Source organism: Littorina saxatilis, linkage group LG8, assembly GCF_037325665.1.
Source record: "Littorina saxatilis isolate snail1 linkage group LG8, US_GU_Lsax_2.0, whole genome shotgun sequence".
NCBI classification, from domain to species: Eukaryota; Metazoa; Mollusca; class Gastropoda; order Littorinimorpha; family Littorinidae; genus Littorina; species Littorina saxatilis.
This window is the reverse complement of record NC_090252.1, coordinates 71,071,352-71,098,365: the sequence shown is the minus strand read 5'-3', so window position 1 is coordinate 71,098,365 and position 27,014 is coordinate 71,071,352. Positions and strand designations below refer to the sequence as shown.

At 39.7% G+C, this 27,014-nt stretch overlaps 3 protein-coding genes across 4 annotated transcripts in view; all 3 read left to right on the top strand.

Annotated features, from left to right (window-relative positions):
* LOC138974851 (zinc finger protein 26-like) overlaps positions 1-27,014 on the top strand; it is an 85,493-nt gene that overhangs the window by 20,123 nt on the left and 38,356 nt on the right. Inside the window, exon 2 of the mRNA XM_070347576.1 lies at positions 1,081-2,079. Coding sequence (XP_070203677.1) covers positions 1,081-2,079 — 999 coding nt within the window. The remainder of the gene's footprint in view (positions 1-1,080; positions 2,080-27,014) is intronic.
* LOC138974432 (gastrula zinc finger protein XlCGF46.1-like) lies at positions 10,471-13,218 on the top strand. Its single transcript, XM_070347146.1, has 3 exons — positions 10,471-10,873; positions 11,523-11,572; positions 12,427-13,218. The coding sequence occupies exons 1-3, from the start codon at positions 10,666-10,668 to the stop codon at positions 13,216-13,218; spliced, it is 1,050 nt and encodes a 349-aa protein (XP_070203247.1). The 5' UTR covers positions 10,471-10,665.
* On the top strand, positions 13,852-19,195 carry LOC138974906 (gastrula zinc finger protein XlCGF46.1-like). Of its 2 annotated transcripts, XM_070347624.1 has the most exons (5): positions 13,852-14,266; positions 15,690-15,881; positions 16,720-16,769; positions 17,201-18,501; positions 19,073-19,195. In XM_070347624.1, the coding sequence occupies exons 2-4, from the start codon at positions 15,761-15,763 to the stop codon at positions 18,005-18,007; spliced, it is 978 nt and encodes a 325-aa protein (XP_070203725.1). In that variant the 5' UTR covers positions 13,852-14,266; positions 15,690-15,760; the 3' UTR covers positions 18,008-18,501; positions 19,073-19,195. The 2 variants fall into 2 exon arrangements, with proteins under 2 accessions (XP_070203725.1, XP_070203726.1); XM_070347625.1 differs by lacking the exon at positions 13,852-14,266 and having other exon boundaries at positions 15,620-15,881.

The window sequence follows — 27,014 nt, the reverse complement described above, 5'->3', positions numbered from 1 at the left end:
GTATCAAAATCATTAGGGAAGACTTCAGTTACCATCAAACAGTTGGGAAGGCCTACTGTGATTCGAAATCGGCGTTCGAACAGTGAGGATACGATGACATCGAGCGTGCGTTTCATTCCAAAAACCGGAAACCGACGCGTGTTTGTAGCAAAATTCTCAGTTAGTATTCACGTGACCCGTGTCAAAACGTCATCAGTGGAAATTTCCACTGGGCTGTTTTGGTCCAACGCACGACTTTCACGGGACAACCGAGACTACATGTTAACGCTGGCTGCGTTGTCGTGCGTTACTGAAAAAAACGAAAGAGGAGTAGGTTACCAACATCTGTGATTAAAAGCTCAGAGGAAAGGGTTTCATAACGCCGTGTTGTGTTATGAAAAGAAAATGTCTTTGAAATGATTAAATCCTAAAAGTGAACTATTTGAAGGGTTCCCGTGTAGGGGGGATCATACTTCGTACTGACGTCGAAACTGGAAACCAATGTAACGCACGATAACGCGTTTTCTTCACCGATCAAACTCCCAGAAGAAGAAAAATGGATGTAATTCTTGAGTGTGTATGTCGAGAATAATCCTTCAGCTGACCCATAAACATCACAATAAAATTCACAGAGCTTTGTTCTCCATTATGTACAGCTGCAACACAGACTGGTGTATTTTTGTCCCAGTTTTAGGTGCTGTTTTGGGGGCATTTTGGCTAAAAATTAAATCGTTTAAAACCCACAGCAATGTTTGGAAACCCAAACTTGGTTGTTACAGTAAGTCAAATCCATCCCCTTTGACATCAAAGCATCCCCTTTGTCATCCATTGCTCAGAGATATTGTGACAGTCATTCAAAGTTGACAACCCATAGTATTTCCCAGTATCTAGGACGTGCACATATAGTACTACGTTGCAAGCCCCTGGAGCAAATTTTTGATTTGTGCTTTTGTGAACAAGAAACAATTGACAAGTGGCTCTATCCCATCTCCCCCCTTCCCCCGTCGCGATATAACCTTCGTGGTTGAAAACGACGTTAAACACCAAATAAAGAAAGAATGCGTCTGACAAACTCTTTTAACCTTGTTTATAATGTTACAGATCTGCTGATGTATGGGGCTGGGGCATCACGCATTCTGAGTTTCCTGGCCCTGCTGGATATTCCGGTGCCTCCCCCAGACGACACATCGCTCATCGTCCCCGTCACAGAGGACATGCAGAACACATCATCTGCTCTCAGTTTGCCACCACCACCCTCCTCCACCCCTGCCTCCACAGCCACTGCCACCGGTCCCTCCACCAAGGCAGCTTCCTCAGACAGCACCGCTCCATTCCAGAAAGCTCCGCCGCCCTCTACTGCTCCTTCCTCCTTCACCCCTGAACCTGGATTCCGCCCTGTGCCTCTCCCTCCTGGGGATGATGACGATGAAGACAATGACAATACCTTGCCCGACGATGTAGAAAATGAGGATGAAGATGATGACGAGGACGATGACATGGATGACGATGATGAAGAATATGTGCCTGTTTCTAAGTCCAAGCCCAAGCCTAAACCTTCCCCTGCGCCTAAGAAAAAGTCTCTGCTACGTGGACCTAAAAGTGCTCGAGCCAAGAAGGCCGCTAAGATCGCGGTCAAGAAGAAGCCCCCTGTGAAACTGAAGGTGAAAATCAAGAAGGAGAAAGAGGAGACGCCAAAGAAAGTGGTGGAGGAGGAGGAGAAGCAGGATGATGACCAGAGTGGGGAGCAAGACATGGACCCCATGGACTGGTCGTCCTCAGAGACAGAAACAGAGTCTGCCACAGGCAAGAATAAGAACAGTGATGATTCTTGGCATGAAGATGATGATGATTACAGGGAGGAAGAAGCTGGCTCACGGCCCAAGAGAAAACGAGGTCGTCCCAGAGGGACCCCAGAAAAGACAAAGCGAACGAGAAGAAGTGCAGAACATAAAACAAAAGAAGAAAAATCTTCTCCCAAAAAGAAGCGTGTGAAAGCGGAGGGCAAGGAAGTACCGCGATGCACCACTTGCAGCAAGGAGTTTACCAGCGTCAAGGGCTACAACGTCCACATGAAGAGGGTGCACAACCAGGAGATGAAAGGTAGGACCAGTTCCTTGTTCTTGCCACCCAATGGTACACACTGACTCCCCCCTGGCCTCACCCCCATAACTTCTCACCCGTATTACAATCGGTCATCAACCCTATGAATAGGTGTTTTTTTTCCTGCTATGTTGTCTTTTGGGGTACAACTACAAGAGAATTTTGTCTTGCATTTGGTTGTGAGCTGGTTAAAAAATCATGGCGTTGTGGATGTAAGCTGTTCAGTTTGTCTAGGTTTTCTTGTCATAAGGAGGGCTCAATGCACTGGCTGTCAAGAGTTGTATTCATTTGATGTTTGGTTTTAACCCATTTACCCCCATGGCATGGATGGTAACTTGCAATTTCAAACTTGAAAAAATGGTAGCAAAGTAACTACTGCAAGTTTTTGGAAATTATTAATGCTCGACCATAGTAGAAATGGAAAAAGATATGTGTATATCATTGTGTAGAGCACATGTTTCAGGGATCTGCATTTGATACTGCTTAAGCAGTTGGTATTTGGCGCTCTGGGGGAATAAGGGCTTTAGTCAAACCTGCCATTCTTCTGAGTCACAGTCAGTCCACAGTATTAGTTCTCGACAAGCAGTTGCAACATGTCATGTTGTGAATTGGACAGTTGTTTGTGGTTGGGAGATGAATAGAGTAGTTTAGTGGCACTGAGATGATAGTGGTAGGAAGATTCAATATGGAATATGAAAATTGAAATCGATTGTGGAGTACTTGTGGCAAGAAGATGAAATGGAGTATTTTGTATGTCAGGAAAATGAAATGGAGTATTTTTGTGGCCAGAAGATGAAACTGAGTATGTTTGTGGCAGGAAGATGAGATGGAGTATTTTTGTGGCAGGAAGATGAGATGGAGTATGTTTGTGGCAGGAAGATGAGATGGAGTATGTTTGTGGCAGGAAGATGAGATGGAGTATTTTGTATGTCAGGAAGATGAGATGGAGTATTTATATGGCAGGACTGAGGAAGATGAAATAGAGTAAATTTGTGGAAGGAAGATGAAATTGAGTATTTTGGGGGGAGGAAGACTCATTGAATCATTCAAATGTATACTGAAGTTGAAGGCCTTGGGGAGGAAGACTCATTGAATCATTCAATGTATACTGAAGTTGAAGGCCTTGGGGAGGAAGACTCATTGAATCATTCAATGTATACTGAAGTTGAAGGCCTTGGGGAGGAAGACTCATTGAATCATTCAATGTATACTGAAGTTGAAGGCCTGGGGGAGGAAGACTCATTGAATCATTCAATATATACTGAAGTTGAAGGCCTTGGGGAGGAAGACTCATTGAATCATTCAATGTATACTGAAGTTGAAGGCCTTGGGGAGGAAGACTCATTGAATCATTCAAATGTATACTGAAGTTGAAGGCCTGGGGGAGGAAGACTCATTGAATCATTCAATGTATACTGAAGTTGAAGGCCTTGGGGAAGCATTGTTGGTGAAGTTGCAAAAAGTCAACTGAATGTTCTGCAGGAAAAAGCCTCACAACAAACTTGCTGCTTCACATTAGGTTCAGACTTGACAGTTTTGACACTAATTGAAATGCTAGATCCAGAAGGATTATTTGCAGCTGTACTGGACGGCTGATTATGCCAGGGGTGGGCTTTAATTGCAGTCAGGGATTGTCATTAGTGTTAGAGATCTGTGAGTGTTTTACTTCCAGCAGAGAGGGATTCTTGTTGATGCATCAGAGATCTGTGGAAGTATTTCATTTTAAATAATTCAGCTGATTTTCGGGGTCATGAAAGTGTGAACTGTGACAGACAGAGATCAAAGTCTTAACGTTGTCAGACTGCGAGTGTGAGAAATACAGCCGCAATAGCATTAGTGATCAGGGATGGCCAAATCGTCCGCCCAGTCGCCAGGGGCGAGTAAAAAATCCGCCGGGCTAGTAGAAACCGCCTGGCAACACGCCCGGTTGGCCAATGAAAATTCTGGTCAAATGCGAACCTTTTGGTTGTAATATCGGGTTTTAAAGCCATGCAAACACTGCAGATCAACTGTGCTATGTACCGGGCCAGCAACATTTCTGCCGGGCTAGTGACTTTCTTGAAGTTACTCGCCTGGCTGGCGAGTTAAAATTGTGAGATTTGGCCATCCCTGGTGATGTTAAGTTTTGACCAGGCCATAGAACAGAGGTTTGAAATTTGATACAAAAGGCTCACGCTGCTTCTTGGAGCATCACAACTGATTGCTCGTTCAGTCCAAGAGAGATCAGGGAATGGAGACAAATGACTTGTTTTGCTTTTCAGAATTAGTGTGTCCTTTTGAGACCTACACTCGAGTAGTGCTGTTCTAATGTGGAAGTAAATGTTTCTAACAGTAACATTAGACTTCGTGGAAAGTTTGACTGATTAAAATGGACATTTGTTTACGCAGAATCAGATGAAAGACTTTGGTCAAGTTCTTGCTCTGTGCTCAAAAGCAATCTGTAGTACTCGAAGTGTTTGGAATGATTCAAGTTGAAACAGTCATAGTGGAGATTATAAAGATGTAATAGAATTGCACTGTTTGAAATGTGCAACCTATGATCTACTTTGCCCATGATGAAGGTGAGTGAAAAAATGAGTCAGTTTGTACCCTTGGTGATTCTTCCTAAAGTTCATGCATTCATAACACAGTGACTGTAATCCTTTGATTGTGAGGCGCGCTTCTTATCCGTGTAACCAACTGCAGCTTGTTTTAATTGATTTATTGAAGACATCAAAACACAGATAGACTGCTAACGTTCCAACATTCAAAATCAAAAAACAAGAATTGGAGGTTATTGGAGCATTTAATTATTGACAAAAGCGTTTTGTTTTGTTTTTTGATTTATTGAGTCATGACTGACACTTATCTTTAGCTTGTAATAAACTAGAAGAACACTGTAGCTAGTGTAAGTTAAAGCTGTACATTCATGACAAAAGTGAGTGAGAGGTACAGTACTAGTCTACTACCGTACGACTAGGAGACTAGTTAGTGAATGTGAAAGGTAGTGAATGTATTGTTGCTTACTCTATGGGATTGGCAGTGTCAACTAAATAAGAGTTTGTGTTGTAGTTGTACTGACTCTGAATTGGAATTTACTTAGAAGTTAGAGGTGATCTATATTTAACTGTTTTTAGTAGTCCAGTGATTGCAGTTTTGTTTGGTTAATTATTTTAGGAGTCTGTTGTACTAGGGAATTGTAAAATACACTTCAGTATGCCTATCATGGTGTATTGTGAACAAAAACGACTAAAGATAATTAGTAACTAGAGTTGTAATTCATTATTATTACCTTATTAAATTAGGGAAGTTGATATTTAAACTACCACTGTACCAGTACCACTGAAAAGTATAAACTAAAATGTGTTGTAGGCATGTGCTCACATTTATAAAAAAAAAGGGTAGTAGAACAATTCTGAATATGGTAACCCAATCAACCTGTTTTAATTTGTATGCAGCTGACATTGTAACTTTTTTCAAAGTGTAAACAAAAAACATCAAGATCAATAAATACATTTTATAAGCCGGCAAAACATACAGCAGGGGCAAAAGTCGGTGTAGTTCTGAAAATTCTGGAAGCCGATAACATAACAAGGGACATTACTGTCATGATCTGGGAAAAAATGTTTTGTCAACCAACCTTCTTGTACTATTTTGGCCATGTTCATTTGTTAATAAGGTAACCACAACTTCTTCTTTCGTAATTTTGTTTTTATTTGTTGTCCTAGTTAGTAGTTTACTTGAGAGACAAATGTATTGAAATTAGCTGTTTTATTCTGTTTAAAAGAATGACTCTCCTCCCTAGTGACAGTGTTCATTGGTAAAACACATACAGTTTGCTTTGCATGAATTACGAATTAAAAGATTCTATTAAAGAGGAACATAGTGAATACAAATAGCAAATAAAATGGTTATGCGCCGTAATGCAAAGGATTACAGTTATCTCCAAATACATGCACCTTGTTATTTGTGTTTGTTGTTCACTTTCCAGTTTTCAATTGCACAGGAGCATGCATTCTATTGACTTATTGTTTCAAAACAATTTTTTGCTGTTGTTCATATCATCGCCTTTGCTTTCTCATCTTACTCATTCGTGTATGTCTGATTATTTTTTGTTTGTTCTCATTAACATGGTTCATTATCCATCGTTCAGCTGTTCTCTAGTGTGCAACAGTGTGTATATGTCTGTCTGTGAGCTTGTGTGTGTATGTGTCGGTACAGAAACTTTTTGTCACTGTGTTTGTGGTTGTTTTGTGGCGTCCTGAAGTTCGTCCAGTTCAGTTTCCACCACTGCTCACAGTTGCATTCATCACAATCGGACACACAGCAGTTTATTCAATATTGAACAAGAGCACAAACACAAATAAGGCACTAACACATACTATCAGCAGCACCACAAACTGTATAAACTGTAAATGAAAACGCTCTGCTTTGCCTGGTTTAGTTGCGCTCCATTGTGAAGAAGAGAAATATTTTATTGGTTATTGAAGATAATTTTGGGTATTGCATTTTGCAAGGAATATGTGCCTCTGTACTGTTTTTATGACAATAAAAATGTTCCCAACACTGGGTTTTTCTGTGTTCAAGTAATGTTTTTGGTAACATAATGGTAATTAATGTGTTTGTAATAAATGAAATGTATTGTGTTTTTTCTCTCTCCAGCTCTTGTTGCTTGCTTTTTTTTTCAGACTGAGGATTTTGTGTACATGTGTGCATTTATTCACATATTTGCATGTAAAATGCACATGTATTGACCCATTTGTAGGCATTTGTGAAAACTTCATGTTGATGATTGTTTTTGGAAAACCTATTGTTTTTGATTTCATTACCATGTTATTTTGTTTTGAAGATACTGTGCTCTTTCTGTTACACTTATACTTGTAGCAGTTTGTGACTTACATTGTACATGTATGATATCTAAGGCTCTATCAGGGGAGTTTTAATATTCACTTCTCTTTCGTTTAGTGTGACTGTGAGTGCATGTAGATTTTGTGTACTTTTTATCAGGACTGGTTGCTTTTGAAGCGATTTAAATATTTGAATTACTTCACCATTACTTCAATTTACATTGAAACAGAGCATCATTGGAGTTCATTGGCAGCAGTGTTCTTGCTTCCTTCGTTTGTGAAGGAAGATTGAGTGCTAACAGTTACAAACTTTTTTCGACTTCAAGTTCTATGGGTAAGTACCTCTATACAAACACTTGCAGTTGCAGTATCTGTAATTGTTCAGGTTTATTGGGCTACCTTTCCTGGTCGCTGTTGAACATCGGCATTGACAAAGATTAAGATTTTTGAAAGAAAGATACTTTTCCTCCTGTCTTTTTATTCGTGCAGTACAGATCGTTTTCCTTCATACTCCAGTCTGCATTTAGCGTCAATTTTTTACAGAAATACAGAATACCTACATGTCATAAATAAAATGTTTAATCTTTTACTGAAAATGTGTGTTTAAGATCCAAGCAAAAAATTATTTAAAAAAAATTAAAGTTTGAATATGTTGGTTTGTTGTTTGAAAAATGACTAGGGAAAGTAGCCCCTTGAAGATTGTGTCTATTTGAATCTGAAAATGAAGAGTCAATCTTGCAGTAGTACAAATAAACACGGTTAACATTACACTTTGGTTAGTTCAGTTCAGTGAATCTCTTGTCTTTTTTCTAGACAGACAGATGGGGGGAAAATCAAGTGAGATACCAGTAAAAAGCAAAATGAGACCCAAACCATGTGTGCTCCATAGCTGACAAGAGGTGTGCAATGCGGTTCCTCCTGTCATAGTGCCAGGGGCTGACCACAGCAGACAGGTTACCAAGTTCCCCTCTACCACCTTCATGTCCACTCGCTTACCTTGACAGGTACAAAACTTTTTTGTTGTACTTGCTGGACTACCCTTGGTGCTTTTTGTATAACACTGTTTTTACCCTTTTTTTCAATAGTTTTGTTTAGCTACACAAACTTATAATCCTAGCACTTGAACACATAGTAAAAATGTGTATTCAGTAGTACTAATACTCTAAAAGAAAGTAGCAGCATCATTTCAGATGTCAAATCGGCCTAGGAGAGAGAGATAACTCTTGTCTTAGTGTTGAAATGCTCTTTGTCACTTGGTTTACCTACCGTTTGATGAAGGAAATCACCATAATTTTTAAAATTAAACAGAAAACACAACAAAACGCAAAAGTATAACTTCTGTGTGCAGAAAATAAGTTTCTTATATTTCATCTCCTGACACAGTTACACACACACACACACACACACACACACACACACTTAACAATGACACACACACACACACACACACACATGTATACACAGTGACACACAATAACACACACACAGTGACACACACACATGTGCACGCTTTGTAGTATAGGGAAAAGATCTGCATGCAATTCAGCACATGCCAGGGCTCCCTGGTACGAATGACTCTCCCTACTTCAATCACACATACAGTGACTGAGAAGTCAAGCTTTGAGAATGCACTTACAACGTGTATCAATTCTGATTTGAAGTTTTGAACGGTTTTGAAGTTTTGGAGCGATTTGGTTTTCGTGGAAGGACAGCTCTTCACAAACAAACTTGGGGAAAGGTAGGCAATATTTTCTGAATCATTTGGTTTTAAGTGTCTGTGACTGTGTGAATTATACAGCCTCTAAGTCTAAGACCTGCCGTGATCCTTTTAATTTGGGTTTGAACACTAATCAGTGCTTTTGCCTCTCGCACGTTATATGTCAAAGCAGCACCGCCCTGATATGGCCCTTCGTGGTCGGCTGGGCGTTAAAGCAAACAAACAAACAAACAAAAAAAGCTTTTGTCTCTGCTTTTCAAAGAAATCTACTTTTTTAAGTTGCATTCAGATTGACAGTTCTTATTGCCTGATGTGCTGTTTTAGTTTTCGTGGAACAGTTAGCAGCAGCTCACGATAGCAGGACAAAACCTAGGATAACAGCTTTGATGACAAGCTCCCGGATGTAGTGGAAATAAATCAGCAATGTGTTGCAGATGTTTGGGTGAATGCAGAGCTCTCTGTCTCATTTTAGCTATGAAACTGTACTGAAAAAGTGCATCTAGTTGCTTAATATGTGTACCTGTGATTGATCTTTGCATTAAGCTGACCATTGCTGTTGATAAACTTTCAGAAGACCTGTATGACTATGAGACCTTGGGCAAAGAAAAGAGAAGAGAAGTTAAAACTGAAGACCACTTTCAGACCATGGGCAAAGACATTTTACAGAGAGGTAGAAATAAGACCTGTATGAGCACACCGGCAAAGAAATGGACAGAGAGAATAACAGAAGACCAGTATGAAACCACTGCTGCCCTACATGCCAACTGGCATAACGGGCAGTAAGTAAGTATGAAACCACAGGCACAGGCACAGAAATGACCAGAATGAGACCAATTGGACAGAGAGGTTACAAACGAAGACCAGTATCAGACCAGCCTGGGAAAGAAATAGCCAGAGAGGTTAAAAAAGAAGACCAGTATAAGACCAGTCGGGCAAAGAAATGGCTAGAGAGGTTACAAAAGAAGACCAGTATCAGACCAGTCGGGCAAAGAAATGGCCAGAGAGGTTACAAAAGAAGACCACAGGCAAAGAAGACCAGCATGAGACCATGGATACAGAAATGGTCAGAGGTTGAGATGATGGCAGAAGAAGGGTTAATCAGTGGAAATGATGGAAGATGCTGGTGAGAGAGCTGTACTAGCATTGGTGCCCCCCCTGCATTGCTGTGAGGGAAGATGCTGGTTTTGTCTTGGTGCCTTCAACCCTGTGCTGACAACAGAGGGTAAAGGACCACTCTTACTACACTTATTTAGCCTCATAGATAAGAATGGGCAAGGGTATACATACAGGCCTGGCATATAAAGACTCATAGATAGTGGAAGTCTGTATACTATCAGTGTATGAAAAGAAAGTATGAGAAACCTAGATTCTGAGTGGTAGGGAGATTGAAGTAGAAACCTGGAGGATTAATGCTGTTTTTGGTTTTTTAGTTTCGTAAGTTGAACTGTATGATTCACAGTGGGTTTGGTAATTGTGAAGGGATATTTGTAAATATTGTTGGACTGCGGAAACGAGCAAAATAGCAAACATATAATGTTTAGAATGCCAGTCATGTGTCATCTTTTTGTGGAGAGTTTGTCAAGGCTCTCATCATTAACAGTACATGTACTCATTATTTTTCTCATTTGCTTGTTATTGTTACGTTTGGTTTGTTTTTGTTTCTGTATTTAGTTGTTCATGTTGGGTTTGTTACCCCTTGTTTGAGTTACATCATGCCTTTGGATCATTACAAGTATTTAGGGTAAGCATATTATTGACCATTTTTAAATGTCCTGGATAATCATTCTCTGATTGAAAAGATTTATAACTTAACAAAAAATATCAAAATTCTCTTTGCAGCTATAATTTTCTGCTGTTCAATTCTGTTTTAGAAACTACTTTCTGACTAGTTCAAGGTTCAAATGCATTTTACTTTCAGGGAAGGAAAAATCTTACTTTTTTCTTTGCGAAATTCCAGAGCCCGAAGGCCAGGAAGAAACGGTGAGGTCGGAAGTAAGCAGAGAGGGACAGGCAGAAAGTCAGTCAAAGTCACTGCACTTAGAGATGAACAAGCACATGAAGGCCAAGGAGTGGAGAGGGGTGATGTGTGAAGAAGGCAGCCTGGACCTTGAGACCACAGGCCTGGTCAAGATGCTGACACTGGGAGTGGACAGAGAGCTGTACTGGTGTCCGGCCTGTCTCACTGCTCTCTCTGACCTCAAGCGCTACACTGCACACATCCGACACTATCATTCCACCAAGGGGATGGAAGGTAAGCACCTCAACAAAGTCTCAACGTTCAAGCGCTGTGCTTAAACTGTATTCAGGACTAGAGAGTATTACAGGTTGCTTAGGAGAAAGTCAGAAGTTTTAGTGAGTATTGCAAGCTGATGTGGCTAGTCACCTCAGAACCTTTTTCAGTCAAATTTTATTTTATAGCTTTTGGGAGATTTCATTACAGTGGAACCCCCCTTTTAAGACCCCAAAATTTAAGACTCCCTACTTTTTAAAGACCTTGTTTTCTCAGACTTTCTGTTCATAGCCTCTGTAAAATTACCCCCATTTTAAGACTCCCTCCTTTTTAAGACCCGATTTTCTCAGATTTGTGGAAGTCTTAAAAGGGGGGTTCCACTGTATAGACAAAATGAAACATGCACTTTTGTTTTCGTTTTTATTTTTTGCGGAAAATGTGAACGTTTTGTTGTGTCTATAATTAAGCGTTCCCTGACCTAACCTTAATTGTTGGTTTGTTTTATAAAAATACAAAAGAGTAAGCTAAGAGTAAAAGCTAAAACAAAATGTGCCAGTAGTCGATAGTGTCATTTTTACAAATGTGCATAACTCTGAAGATAAGTTTTAACATTGTGTTAGTGTGTTGCATTTTTGTGTGTTGTTGATGTAATTGTGTTTTTGTGTTGCAGGAAAGCTCTACCCTCTTCCTCTCAAGGATGCTATAGCCATGAAAAAGCTGGTACGTAGTGGTTTGTCATTGATACTAGAGTAAAGATGCAATCACGCATACCACTACATGTACCAGCATTATATTTCATTGGTCAATGTAGTGCAAGTGATGCAAACTAAAGAAAACTCTAGTGTTAAATTTTAAGTTGTCATATTTATGATGGAAGAAGATTGTACGATTGCTACATATTTCCCCCAGTAAAATCTATGATAATCAGAAAGATGCTGACTTCACCAAGTGTCTTTAGACAGTGACATGTTCAATTGTGCTGCTTTTGTTTGACAGCATTTCAATGTAAGTAATACACATGTGACTGGCTAAAAAATCTGATGCAAAAGTCAAAGCTGCATGTGTGTAAGGCACAAAAAAAGGGGGGAAAACAAAGTCCGTTTACGGTATCCCGACCAACCCTATTTTTTCGCGCGACCCTTGACTTTTTTTGGCATTGGGGGGGGGGGGGGGGGGGGTCTTTGTTTTTTGGCAAAATAACTTGAAAATATGTTTTTTTGGAGAAAAAAAATAATCCCGACCTACCGACCCTATTTTTTTTGCCTATGTTACCGTAAACAGACCTTTTTTTTTATTGGCCTAATCAAGCTTCTATTTTTCGTTATGTGAGAGCCAAGGCTCTGCCAAAAACCTTTCTCCAGAATAAGGCTGGTTCTGAAAACTGTTTGCCTTTTGTGTACACTCAAGCTTTGTTCAACCTACTTTTTATTTGCAATGGTATTGTCATTGACATGTTTTCAGAAGTATGAAATAGCGTAAGAACTGCTGGGACATGTAAACACATTTTATTGATTGAACAGCGTCTTTTGATCAAGACTGACATGGAGTGTACAGAGCCTGTATTATGTGTGCAGGTGTATGAGGCGGGATCAGAACTGACCTACTACCAGTGCCTCAAGTGTTTCCAGGTGTGCGAGTCTCTGTACCCCATGGCGGCTCACCTGCGTGTCACGCAGGACAACGCCTTCACCTGTCTTACTTTGGCATCAGATGGCTTTGAGGCCCACAGGCAGATTGTCAAAGCCTTGTCTTCCCAACCAGGACTGTCTTCATTGTGCAACACCTGTGGCAAACATTTCAGCGATTATTCGTGCTTGTGGTTTCACCAGAGCACCGTCCACAAAGCCCTCGGCAAGCAGCATCTTTGTCACATTTGCAACGCCTCTTTCACCCACGTGAGGTATCTTCGAAAACACATCAAGACCCACAGTCCCAACCGTAAGAAATATCTGTGCGACACCTGTGGCAGTTCGTACTTGAGTATCGGTGGCTTGGAAGATCACCTTGACAGGATCCATAGATCCAGAAGGTTTGCCTGCCAGGTGTGCGGCAAGGCGTTTCTATCCAGGAGAATGTTGTATCAGCACAACCTGAGCCACAGCAGAGGTGCTGACTTCACATGCAGTCAATGTAGTCGCACATTCGTCACCCAGTATTGTCTCAAGGTACACCAACGGATACACACTGGTGAAAAGCCATACGGGTGTGAGGTCTGTGAAGCAGCTTTTGCCCAGAAGAACAGTCTGAATGTCCACATGAGGAAGCATGGAATTGAGATCCAGAAACCAAGGAGGAATCTTCAACAGGAGGGTGGTTCCCCTTGCACAATGCTAGCTGAAACGCAAGTCAGCTTAGATGGAATGTAGTTAACCATATTTTTGTTCTCCCAGAAGGATGAATGTCAATATATTGACAGCAAATATAAGTGAAAGAAGTGTCCCTGCCCTGTCTGCAACAACATAATCCTTCATGGAGCGTATTGTGGACCAGCAATTGAACATTCATGATGGAGCGTATTGTGGACCAACAATTGAACATTCATTATGGGGCTGAATGAGAAGCCTTCCCACACACTGCGCAATTTGAAATTCACCAGACGATGCAACCTCAAAGTTAATCAGAAAAAAGCAATATTTCTGTCACACTTGTGAATCAGCCTTTGCACAGGACAGTCTCAGTGTTAACAAGAGAAGACATGGATTTAAGATCCAGGAGCACGAGAGAGAGCAGTTGAAATGGACATTACAATGTATTTCAGCTTCGTCCACCCCTCTATCTAAACCTTCAGCAATGTCATCTTGACTTATGGAAACTATATGACAGGTCTTGTACAGAGCTGGAAGAATGACTGAAATTGTATGACTGGCCTTGTGCACAGTTGGAAGATTTACGGAAAATATACGACTGGTATTGTACACACTTTGAAGGATTACGGAAAATGTATAACTGGCCCTGTACACACTTAGAAGGGTTACGGAAAATGTATTCATGACTGATCATACAGTTTGACGAATTATTGGAAAATGTATGACAGGCCATGAACACAGGTCTGTTGGAAGAGTTATGAAGATTGAAGGAATGGCCTTGCACACAGTTGAAAGAATACTAGGATGGGTTGATTGACACATAATGGGACTCCTCATTTTATGTCAGAAAGGCATTGGAAGTAGTTTGCTCTTGTAGCATCATTGTACCAGCAAAGCGAACTATCTTCATATTTCATGCAAAACGACCAACCAACCATTGTGCATGGTGGAAGTTAGCTGAGCCCAAGAGAGACCAGCCATTGTGCACGTAAGAAGTCAAAAGACCAAAGGATAGAAAAAAGCCCAAGCGAGATGTTGGTGCCTTGTGGCAAGACTTGGTCCCTCGGGGAACCAGCTGTCAGTTGCAGGCGTTCAACATGAAGAAATGGTAAGTCTCACCCTTGCCTGCATGTTTTTTTGCTGCATGTGTGTTGTGCTGTCAACATGTACACACTTTCCTGTGCTTTCCCCCTCAAACCACAGACATACCCAGACTTTACTTGCATGCCTGGGAAACTGCAACAAAAAGAATTGGACTCCAGACCTGTTCTTCTGAACAGTAGTTACTGACAGGGGAATATTGTGAAGAGATGACTTTCTACAAAATTGTTCAGTATTACACACAACAAACAGAAAGATTATCCACAAAAGTTAAAAAAAAAAAATAAAAAAAAAGACTTATGAGAACTCTTGTCTGTCTCAGTGTCTGTCTCAGTGTCTGTCTCAGTGTCTGTCTCTCACTCTGACAAGTGCATGCGCATACACAAACACACACACACATGCTTGCAAGTGCTAACGCTGATGAGACGTGATCATGTGTTTTATGAAGGTTAATCAACTTAATGAAATGGCTCAGGCTGGTATTTGTAGATTATTTGTTTTTCCCATACAGTAATCACAAACATAGAGTGGGTTCACTTTTTATTCATCATTGTAAGATTTGATCGGGGAGACCTGTACATATCTTTTACGACTCCGATACACGTGTTGTCGCGTTTTCACAACATGTGCCGTTATACTGTGAAAGAGGAAAGCATTCCCTGATAAAGTATTGGGAAAAGGTAAATATTGTCATGATAATGTTGTATTGTCTTTGTCCTTGTGATGTTTGTCTGAAGTGTTATTATAATCTGTGATTATCTTCTGTGACTGACACTTTAGAGAAACTGCTCGTTGCTACATGGTTTCCTGCATTTTCTTGTGGTGGATGAAGAAGATGTTCTGATGAAACTTTTTCACTCAGCACTAATCGTCTATTCAGTGTTTCATGCAGTGAATTTCCCCCCAGTCTTGTCTTGCTTTACAGAATCTCTGTTGGTAAAACCATTCTTAACTTCAACACAATAAGTTTCTGAGCTGAAGAAAGTTGACATAAGAATGTTGTAAAAAACAAAACCAATTACATGTATTATGATCTGTGTGAATGGGAGTAGTTAAAATGTGTCAACAGCATAGCATTACTTGGTCAGTTCTTGCAAGATATGAATTGCCCAAGTTTGGCTTGATCTCGCAGCCATTTACAATGAGATCTCTGTCCATGCAGACAGTAACATTTGAGAAAGGAATGTTACACCAAAGTTTCATGTGCTTGTTACTTATAAACTGTTATACTTGAAGCTGTATACATGTATACGTATGATCATAACAACTTGTTACTTATACTTGAAGCTGTATACATGTATGATCATAACAACTTGTTACTTATACTTGAAGCTGTGTACGTGTATGATCATAACAACACACACATGACATAGAATCTATAGATACAACGGAAGCACAAAACTGACATAGCTGCTGTTTTGACTTTACAGAGCCAGAGGCCAAGACAGTGGCGATACACAGAACAGCGGACAGTGGAGTGGAAAGAAAAGGGTTGGTGAGGATGCTGACCACAGCGGTGAAGGGGGAGCTGTACTGGTGTCCGGTGTGTCACTCCACCTTTGCTGACCACAAGACTTACCTGGCACACGTCAAGCGCTCTCACCCACAGTCAGACTTGATGGGTAATTCACTCATACTTCACCTTTAGGTCTGTCTTCTTAATCTTAATGCACTGGTCCCTGGCTTCTCTGTGCTCCCACCTACAGCCAGACTTGATGGGTAATTCGCTCATACTTCTCCTTTTACTTTTAGGCCTGTCTTCTTAATAATGCACTGGTCCCTGGCTTCTCTGTGCTCCCACCCACAGCCAGACTTGATGGGTAATTCACTCATAGTACAGTACTATTTTAGTAGGATTTGTGTCATCAAAATATTATTACTATTATGAAGTATTGTTATTTAAGAAAGGATTTTGCCATTCAACTTGGTGCAGGCTCTTTTATCTGTACATCCAAATACAAAGAGACTGCCAACGTTCCAAAATTCAGAATAAAAAAACCAAGAAAGGTAGGTTGTTGGAACGTTTGTTGTTTATAACAAACGTTCCAACAACCTACCCTTTTTGTTTTTTTTATTCTTTTATCTGTAGCTGAAACCCCTGAGTGCAGTTATTTGCTTTCGTCGCGATATAACCTTCGTGGTTGAAAACGACGTTAAACACCAAATAAAGAAAGAAAGTTATTTGCTTTGAAGAAACGAAGAAACAAAAGCCTCAGTCGATCATCATATGGAAGAAAAATAGAAAAAATCTATTGCACATTAATGCTCTGCACACTACCCCAGGGGGAGCAACCCACAGTTTGAGGAAGATTCTTGAATGTCACCAAGTAAACCCCTTTAAAAATGTTTCCCAAATATTTTGAATGCATATTTTTTTTGTATCTTGATTGTTTGAATTATGCAAGTAGCCAATTAAGAGTTGTTTTTTTAAATTTTAACTGTTGCACCTGTCTGTTACAGAAAAGTTCTATATTCTTCGCCTGGAAGAGATGATGGCAGAGAAAAAGCTGGTATGTTCTTCGGAATCAAAACTTTCCCACTTGTTTAATATTATGTTACATTTGATTTCAAATCTTAGTTAGCAGTAGTATTATTGTGATAAGATTTAAGACAGATTTATGCTGAGAATATTTGACAATGTTCACAAAGAGACTTATAATGTAGGACAGAACAGAGGGGCTGTAAGGTTGCATAATGTACAGTTGATGAAAATCTTAAACTTAATGAGTGCCGCAAAGTGTTGTCAGTGTAATGTACAGTTCATAGTAAATCAATGTTAAACAACTTAATAAGTGCTAAATTTGTTTTAACACTCAGTTAATGAATAAAGTGAACTTGATAAGTGCTGCAATTAAGTGTAAACTCTGTTTATTGTTACATGAAGTTGTAAGAAACATGCGTAGCTCCAGTGTTGATTGTGATTGCAATGGTGTGTGTGCAGGTGTACGAAAGTGGGGCGGAGGTTAGCTACTACCAGTGCCTGACGTGTCTCAAAGTACACAGGACTCTGTATCTTATGACGGATCACCTGCGAGTCACAACTGATGGCACCTTGACCTGTCGCACGTCTACACCTGGAGGTAGCAAAATCCGAAAGGGTGCTGTCAAAGCTTTGTTCTGTCCCAGGGACAGACCAACTTTTCCCTGTGAAAAGTGTGGTAGAAGCTTAAGCACCAAGGCGGCTTTGGTGATCCACTTGGCTAATAAGCATGTGGAATCCAAAGAGAAAAATCATGTTTGTGAAGTGTGCCAGAAATCCTTTCTGGGTTACAGACAGCTTAAACTCCACAAGAAAAAACACAACCGGGACCAAAAAAAGTTGATGTGTGGCATCTGCGGAAATGTGTACTGGACTCATTTTGCCTTGACTGACCACATTGACAGGAAGCACACGTCTAACAAGTTTGTGTGTCCTGTTTGCAACAAACTGTGCTGTGCTAAGCGCGTTCTGAACGCTCACATGAAGACACACAGCAAGGACAAGCAAGCTGTCTTCCCTTGCTCCCACTGCAAGCTCAAGTTCACTAAACCTTACAACCTCAAGGTTCACCAGCGCATCCACTCTGGAGAAAAGCCGTACAAGTGTAACGTTTGCGAGGCAGCCTATGCTCAGAAGAACAGTCTTAACGTTCACATGCGCAAGCATGGAATTGAGATCCAGAAGCCCAGGGAGGTTGATGAACTTGAAAAGGAAACAGTGATGATACCCCCCACTCCTCCCAAAAAGCCGTTGGTTTTGTCCCGTTAAATGGGGAGGACGGAGTTCAGAGGGCACTTGGTCAACAAGGATGGTGCACTTGTTGGACCGGTGTGTTGAGGAGCAAGACTTGTAATTGTATTTTTGCAGGAAAAATGTGCAACAAGTGGTGTCAATGTCAACTTGATGGTAGTGCTTTCACACACTGAACCACCAAGCTGCAGGCTGTAAAGAGCTGTCTGCCAGTGGACACATTTATGGTCGGCCAATTTTGGCAACAGACATGCCACAAGATATGGAATATTGTCAATCCAGCTCAGAGTTGCTATGAACACAGGAATCTTTATAATCAACGAATGGAAGTGTATAACCTTTAAATTGTGTGTAAACAGACCGCATGATGAGACAGGAAAATGTAGGACACATGTACAGCACACTGTAAACTGAAAGCACAGAAAGCGACTGGAGGATGTAATGTGTTGATGCTCCAGCACATGTATAGACAGTGAGAAGAGGAAGAGCTGATGGCCTTGGACAGGCACACGGTGAGTCTTGCTCATTGCTTGTCTTGTCAAGTGTCTGTCTCGATTGCATGCTGTGTTTTTTGTCTGCATGGTAGTGCTGTGTTGTTCAACAGTCATGTCTGTGTTGCTTCTTGAAATTGTAGCAGCAAATGCCCAGTATTGGAGGGGTGGGCAGGGGACAAACAAGCCTCTCAACTGTACAAAACATGCAATATATGTCCCGAAAGGGTAGATTTTGACTATACAATTTTTTGAGAAAGGACTTTGCTTATACAATGTCACAAAAACTATAAAAGAATTAATAATAAAAAATAAAAAACAAGTGAACATGCCATTCATTAAGTTCTTGTATCAGTGAGTGAAAGAAACTGAGCTGTGTTACATATTACAATACAGTGAAAACATACATGTGAGTAAGCTTCATCCTCTCGCTGACATCTTTACACTACCGCAAAACATTGTGCTTGTTATAGTATTGTCTATTTGTTGATGAATGTCTGTGTATGTGAAGGAAAGATGCCCTCAGTGTACAGTGGCCTTGACCCAGTGTTTACAATGGCCTTGACCCAGTGTGTTTGTGGTTGTGTTACAGAGGAGGAGGTGCCGGAGGGGAGGTGTAAGATCGTGTCGGAGGAGCTGGGACGGTCGCTGTACTGGTGTCCCATCTGCTACCGGGTGTACTCCTGTCACTACAGCCTCAACAGCCACGTCACGCACGTCCACAACACCTCGGGCGTGCAAGGTGAGGATCACTCTTTGCATACACAACACACAGATCATGACAACATTTTCATTGTTCATTTTCAGGGTACGTTTTCAAAAAAAAAACACTTCAATATTTTGTGATTCATGAAATGATATACAATACAATGCAATCATGTTTGAATCTGTAATTGAAATTTTAAAATTAATCAGAATTTTTATGAACAAATTCCAAATGTTGAAGCTTTCAAGCCTAAATGCAATCCTGTAGTCTGGATAGGGTCAATAAACGTTTAACCTAAATGCAATCCTATAGTCTGGATAGGGTCAATAAATGTTTAACCTAAATGCAATCCTATAGTCTGGATAGGGTCAATAAACGTTTAACCCAAATTTAAGTAAATGAAGAAAGAGAAAACAAAGAAAATGAAGGTCACCAAAGTGCCTCTTTAATTTTGTTAAAGTCAAATATGTCATCAAAAGCATTCATTTTGGAGTGGGGGGGGGGGGGGGGGGGGAGTGGCAAGGGATTTATTTCCCAGAGTCAACTTTGTGCATACTCCTCGGTGGCCTAACACCCCTCTGTGCACGCATGGGCACGACAAAGAACCCACGTTCACAGTAGAAGTCTCAGGGCTACAAAACATGAATACATGCATGCAGAAGAAAAAAAAGGATAGCGCCGTATACTGTATGGCAGCTCGCTTTCCCCAGTGAGAAAGCAGCCCCAATTTCTATGAGGGTAACCTCACAGGACTACAGATATGAAATCTATGAGGGTAACCTCACAGGACTACAGATATGAAATCTATGAGGGTAACCTCACAGGACTACAGATATGAAATCTATTAGGGTAACCTCACAGGACAACAGATATCAAATCTATGAGGGTAACCTCACAAGACTACAGATATGAAATCTATGAGAGTAACCTCACAGGACTACAGATATGAAATCTATGAGAGTAACCTCACAGGACTACAGATATGAAATCTATGAGAGTAACCTCACAGGACTACAGATATGAAATCTATGAGAGTAACCTCACAGGACTACAGATATGAAATCTATGAGAGTAACCTCACAGGACTACAGATAGGAAATCTTATCCTTTTTAACACTTCACAGAGTGAGAGGCAGCAGGGTTTAATACAGTAATAGAGAAGTATTGTTCCCTGACAGAACACAATAGGTCATTTAGATCTGGACTGAAAATATGTATAGGTCCAAATGTGAAAAGTTCTTTAGCCACAAAAGCTCATGAATGTCAAAATGATGGAAAAGACAACTGGCCAGGAGTCAGAACAATGTGTCACAAGACTGAAGACAGGCCTTAGACAGACCTATGCACATCTACGGTTTCTCCGTAATTTCTCTGAATTTTATATGCAGAATACGGTGCTACGGATTTTTAATTAAAATTCCGAAATTCCAATGTTTTACTAAAAAATACAAAATAAAAACTTTTTCTGTTTTAAGATGTTTTGATCAATTAGTTGGCCGTTGCGCTGAAAAGACGTTTTTCGATTTACCGGAAGCGCGCGTGTTCTCAGCATTGAGTCTTTGTTCTTAGACTTAGTTCGTCCAGCGTCTGCGTGGCAACATGGAAAAGAAAAAAAGAGTGCGAGATTCAGATAGTGAAGAGGAGACACCAGCTCTGTCACCAAAGAAGAAGAAGAAGTTTGTGTGCTTTGTGAGCAGAATTATGTCTTGAACTGTCGGTACAGCTTACTACTGAAACATTTTAAAAAGTAGTGAAATTTGGTTTCTTTACTACTGATGAGCGTTTTGAGTGTGCACAGGTCTGCTAAGAACAACACTGATAGAACAAAGTTCACATCACATTTTGTTGAGACATGTTTTCCAGTTACTGTCGCACTTCTGTCATACTAAGTTTTGCGCGTGGACATGCAGTTTCAGGAAGAACTAATGAAAGGGTGTTTATGCAAGATCTTGAGGCTCATGTCTGTTTTTCTTTCTCTTTCAGGCAAGTTGTACTCTCTTCAACTGAAGGATGCTGTGGCAAAAAGGAAACTGGTACGTGGTTTCTTTTCAAAAGAGTTTTAGATTAGAAGGTGTTGGTTGATGTTAGTATACAGCCCATGCCCTTACCTGCCCCTCGTGGCTACACCCCTGCTAGGTCAATTTTCATGACGTGCGATTTTGACTCTCCGGAGTGAGTAACAGTGTGTCATGAATTTCGATTCCTGTAGCATACACACATTTAACTCCGATCTGTCTCACGCATGTTCATTCCCTCTCATACAGAAATCGCAATCCAAACACAGAAATAAATGGTCAAGGCCATGGAGGTGACACCAATGAGTGTGACATGCAAGAACAAATTTCAATGTTATTACAAGCTGACAATTTCCTGACAATTTACTAGGTATGGTCATGCTAAACTTCTAAGAAAAATGTTTTCCATACTTGAGCCATCGTTTAGATGTATTTACAAAAATAATATCAATGTTCAAACATAACATGACGCCATCACAATTTCAGATTCAGACAATTTAATGATCCAAGAACAAACAAAAAGAAATGTTGGTGGTGTTTCTTTATTGCTAGGCCACACATCCATCAATACAAACAAGATAAGCAGGTAAGAATCTCTAATTGGGTCAAATACCTGAGCTTGAAATTGCTTAAACATAACATGACACCAAAACACTAAGTCAAAATGCAGCATGGAGTTCAAAGACAAAATACCATCAATACTAAGTCCAAAACAGAAAACATAGATAATGTTTGTGTGTCTCCAAAATATCGTAATGAAAATACTAATTATAGTCATCAAATTAAATCAATAATAGAGCCATCCTTCACTGGATGCTGCGTAATACCCGAAAATGCCAAAAATTAAACCAAGAACACGCCTAAATCAATCATTTTGGCATTAAATAATAATAACACATTGTTACATACATTATTTCCTTTGGCAAAAAAAAAAAAAAAAAAAAAGTTGATGCGTTACCTTGTCTTTAAATGAGAGGGGAAAAAAGAAAAAGTAGCCATGCTTGAACATAACATGACGCCGTGACAAAAGATAAACTTACATCATCTGGAGCTATAGATGCAAATAAAATATCAAATTCAGAAGCCATTGTGTGCATAGCGTTGGTAGCTACATTGCACAGTTAACTGCATAGCCAAGTCACAACCTTAGAAAAAGTTATTCTGAAATTAAAACACTTAAACATAACTTGACGCCATGAAACATAACATGACGCCGTGACACAGTCTTTATCAGGCTAAAGTGGCAAAACCAAACATAATAAAAGAACAGGAGGACAGCTATCTACATGCAGTGATGGTAGGTAATTATTAGCCACCAAATAATCTGATGTGTAAACTTAATCTTTTATGTTTGCACAGAAAATTTGCTGTTTGAGCATAACATGACGCCATGAAACATAACATGACACCGTGACTAAAGATAAAACTACATCCTCTGGAACTATGGGTGTAAGTAAGCCATCCAATTCAGATGCCATTGTGTGCACATATAAGGCTGCTACAGAGTTAAGTTCACTGAATTGGTGAGGGGCAACCTTAGAAAAAGTTTTTGTGCCATGAAAAAATGCCCAAACATAACTTAAGACCATGTTCAAACCAATTAAAAGGAAAAAAATGTATAGTCTACATTTACCTGTACAAAATGCTAGATAAAAAGGAAAGCTAGATGAAAATAGACTAAGAAACTATAAAAACGGAAAAAGTCACAAAATGTTGCCCAAACATAACATGACATACCCTGACATTCATGCGTTGGTGTCATGTTATGTTGGACATGAATTCCCAACCACAAGTACAAAAAAAAACCAAAAAACAAAACACTAACTAGAAGAAGAAAAAAACCCTATGCATGCTTGGTCCGGACATGCAAAAAGATTTTGATGATCTAGAATAACAAAAATAACCTATCCAAACTTAACATTACACCAAGGGGTGTCTCAGAACTGGCAGAACCGGCGTCAAGTTAATGTTCAAACAGATTATGGTGAAATTGTATAATGCATTTTTCCTACAGATTATATTTTTGTTGTGCTGGGCTGCATTGAAACAGATAATATCAATATTAAATTCTACATCTATTTTTCTTACCAAAAATAAAAAAAGTAAAAAAACCGAGTGCCCAAACCTAACATTACACCAGCCGTGGCAGCAGAGATCGACTGTGCATAACGTCAAGTTATGTTTGGACATAAAACTAGCACTCGGCGATCAGACACAATAAGGGTCTACAAGTTCAGACCCAATGATGATGTTAATTCCTAGTATTCAATCTGCCACAAAAATTAGTGTATGTTTGAAGACATTTAGTTGAACGAGTTTAAACATAACGCTGACGACCTCGGACTTGGTGTAAAGTTACGTTTGATCTCCCGCATCCCATAATAACTCATAACTCATAACTCATAACTCATAACATTTTATTGATCCAACAAAGGAAATTAATTTAGTCATCAGCACATATAGGTCATTAATTAATAACTATAAGAGAATAAAAGAAGAACATTCATAAAACCCATGATATAAAAATACCCTTTTTTCTTGCACACCTGACACACCGACACACCAATACACATGCATACATGCCTACATACATACCTACATACATACCTACATACATACCTTCATACATACATACATACATACATACATACATACATTCCATGTTAAAGTGTAGTTAAGAACATCACAGTAATTATATCATTGTTTGGATTAACAGATAAGTTTTTATGTAAATGATAATAACAACAATCCATAATTAATGCTATTGCACTACCAAGGAAGAGACCAACCAAACACATAAAAACCAATAACAGTAATCATCAACCACGTATATTGTAAATCGCAGTAAATGACTTTTAGGCGCACTTCACGAAGTGATGTCATGAAGGGATGCATCATTGGTGGTTGAAAACGTACTTAGCTCTATCAAACCAAAAACGCAACGGTGACACCACATGATCGGCATGAATGCACATGACAAATCAAAAATTGACAAATGTAGGAACGTAGAAAAGTGTTGATGAAAGCACAACTATTCAGACAGGATCTCTAGTTTTATCAGAGAAACAGAACTCAGCACTCGAAAGCCTAATGTGGTCATTACTTCATATTCTATCTATAATTTCGCTGGATTTGCAAAAATGCAACAAATGACGCCAAAATAAAAACCTTAGTTTTCTGCCTATCCTCGGCGTCCATCGCGCGCTTTGTCTTCAAATGGCGCAATATTCTAAATTGGAGTGGTTTTCACTTCCATGCCGGATTAATCTCCAAAACATGGAGTGAAAAATACACATTAATTGTTCTTTTTTCATGTTCAAACGCAACGGTTTGTTGACACCATATCGCTTCCGCAAAATCAATGTAAATTTCTTGCTGCATCAGAGTTTAAAATGTTCGTTTGCTGATTAATCCAAGAACTAAAACATAAAATCTTTCAGATTAGAGGTTAATCATGTGTGTTGGATGCGGATATTTCTTTCAAGTTAACATCGATCGCTATCACCCAAACACGACACCATGCATTGCGTTTGAGCACGATTGATGACGCTCTATATAAACAAGAAACGAACAAATATTTGACACCCATGTAACGTCAATAGGAATTGATAACGTTTTAAGAATTGGAAATCAATAAATTGACTCTTGATTCGATCTTTTTATGGTGAAAAATGCCGTCTGAAGTGACACACAGGTATGTCTGTCACGTTTTTCTTCCACCACGATCGTCGATTTTTCATTAAAGAAAATTGTTTTTTAATGACAGAAAGCAAGTTTAACTCACTTTATGTCATCACACGAAGCTTTGATTATATAAGAACAAGTGACAACAGTTTGATTTCATTAATTCTTTATCTTCAACCTTAGATTGGCAGTCAAAAATTGTCAGCTGGTGATTTCTGCACTCGAGCCACCTCCATGGCCTTGACCAAATAACAATAAGTATATTAATTAACAACTACGGTACAAATCACAGGAACACACACAATCAACCACAATATCAACATATCAAATATTCATAAACATAACAATCCACATTGACTAGTAATTCCTCAACGAGGCGCACATGACAAACAAATACAGTAGTCCAAAGATGATGTCCAGAAATTCCTCGAAACTTGAAAAAATCGTCTTTCAATTGTCAATGACAATTACACCATAATAACAAATATAAAGTCCAGTCACAAGTATGCCTCACGCGGCACAACACCTACCGCTACTCTGCCGAAGAAAACTATGTAGAGGAAGAATGATTAAAGACTTGACAGAACAAGTATACACCACCGGGCGGTCGGTCCACAGGCTATCACCGGTCTCCCGCGTAGTGGCGGCAAAGCCCTCCGGCTGCCTGCATCATCTCCTCCAGACCCTGAAACAAAATTAGTAGACTAAAAAGGCTATGACCTCACAAATACAATATGAATACCTCAATCGATAATCTATTTTCAGTCTTTACACGGATCCATACGTAAATATACTGCCGGTGACAAGTATAAAAACAACAAAACCTAGAACATCTTCTAAGTGACCGAACAATAATAAACAGTTACAGAAATGTAAAGCGGTTTATAAACGATGACATACACTAAATAATTACCTACACATTTGATAATAAAACAGTTCGCTCACCAAGGTCCTCGGTCCAAGGGTCTATTCTAATCGAGTCTGTGTATCATACATCCAACGATGTAACCCCAACAGGTACAACAAGCAGACTGACTAGCTAGACCCTGGACATAGCGCAGGTAAAAAGGAGCTCACACACACGGACATGAAACTCAAGTTTCACGTGAAGTTAACTACAGTACATATTTATGGCCGTAATGCTGTTTCGGAAGGGCTGTTACTATAGATCTGTAACATCGCAGTTGTATAGAATTATAAATTCGTGACACAGTGTTCTGCAGTGTTTGTATGGGCGGGGAGATGGCGCCCGGGAACAAAAGATACACAACATTGAGGTTTTCTCGGACATTATAGAAGTCAGAGCTTTGAACGGAATAACAGAAATTTTACTCTTTTTTTCCCCGTTGATGCACTCTCGGCACTGAGTCCGGATCCTTCTCCTCAAATTTCAAGGTCACATCAGAATCATGTTTAGGGTAATTAAAAAAATGGTTAATTGAACATTTTTGGGGTCAAATGGGCTTTTGTTTGTGAATCAGCTAATGTGACTAAAGGCTCTTAAAAAAGATGCAAAAAGTCCGTTTTTGACCGCTCTTGCGATCGACACATGTATCAGTAGGAATAGCATAGCACACAAAATATGCAAGCTAGCTAAACAAATCAACTTGTTCAGGGTAAATAACTGATTTGCCTTTCTCGATTTTGAGGGTACGCTTATGTGAGCGGCGGTCACGCGATCCCTGTTAAAGAAGTCTTTAATCCGAAAGGTGATCCTGTTAGTCAAGTGAGCAGCCTGAACTGGCATATAAAGTTTTAAAGAAATGACAGGGAATTGATGCTTTAATTTGGGTGCTACATTGAATGTCATGTTGAAGTGATTGTTGTGGTGTTTTGTTTTTCTTTGTATTTCTTCAATCATCCTAGAGAGTGAGTGAGCCGGAGGTAAGCTGAAGCAAACTTTTATGGCATAGCTTTGGCTGACCTGTTACTCCCATCCTGTTGAAGATATAAACCTGGTTTAGTTGAGATGTGCAATGTGTATTTCACTTTGGCTGACGTGTTACTCCCAACCTATTGAAGATATAAACCTGGTTTCGTTGAGCTGTGCAATGTGCATAACTTTGGCTGACGTGTTACTCCCAACCTATTGAAAATATAAACCTGGTTTAGTTGAGATGTGCAAATGC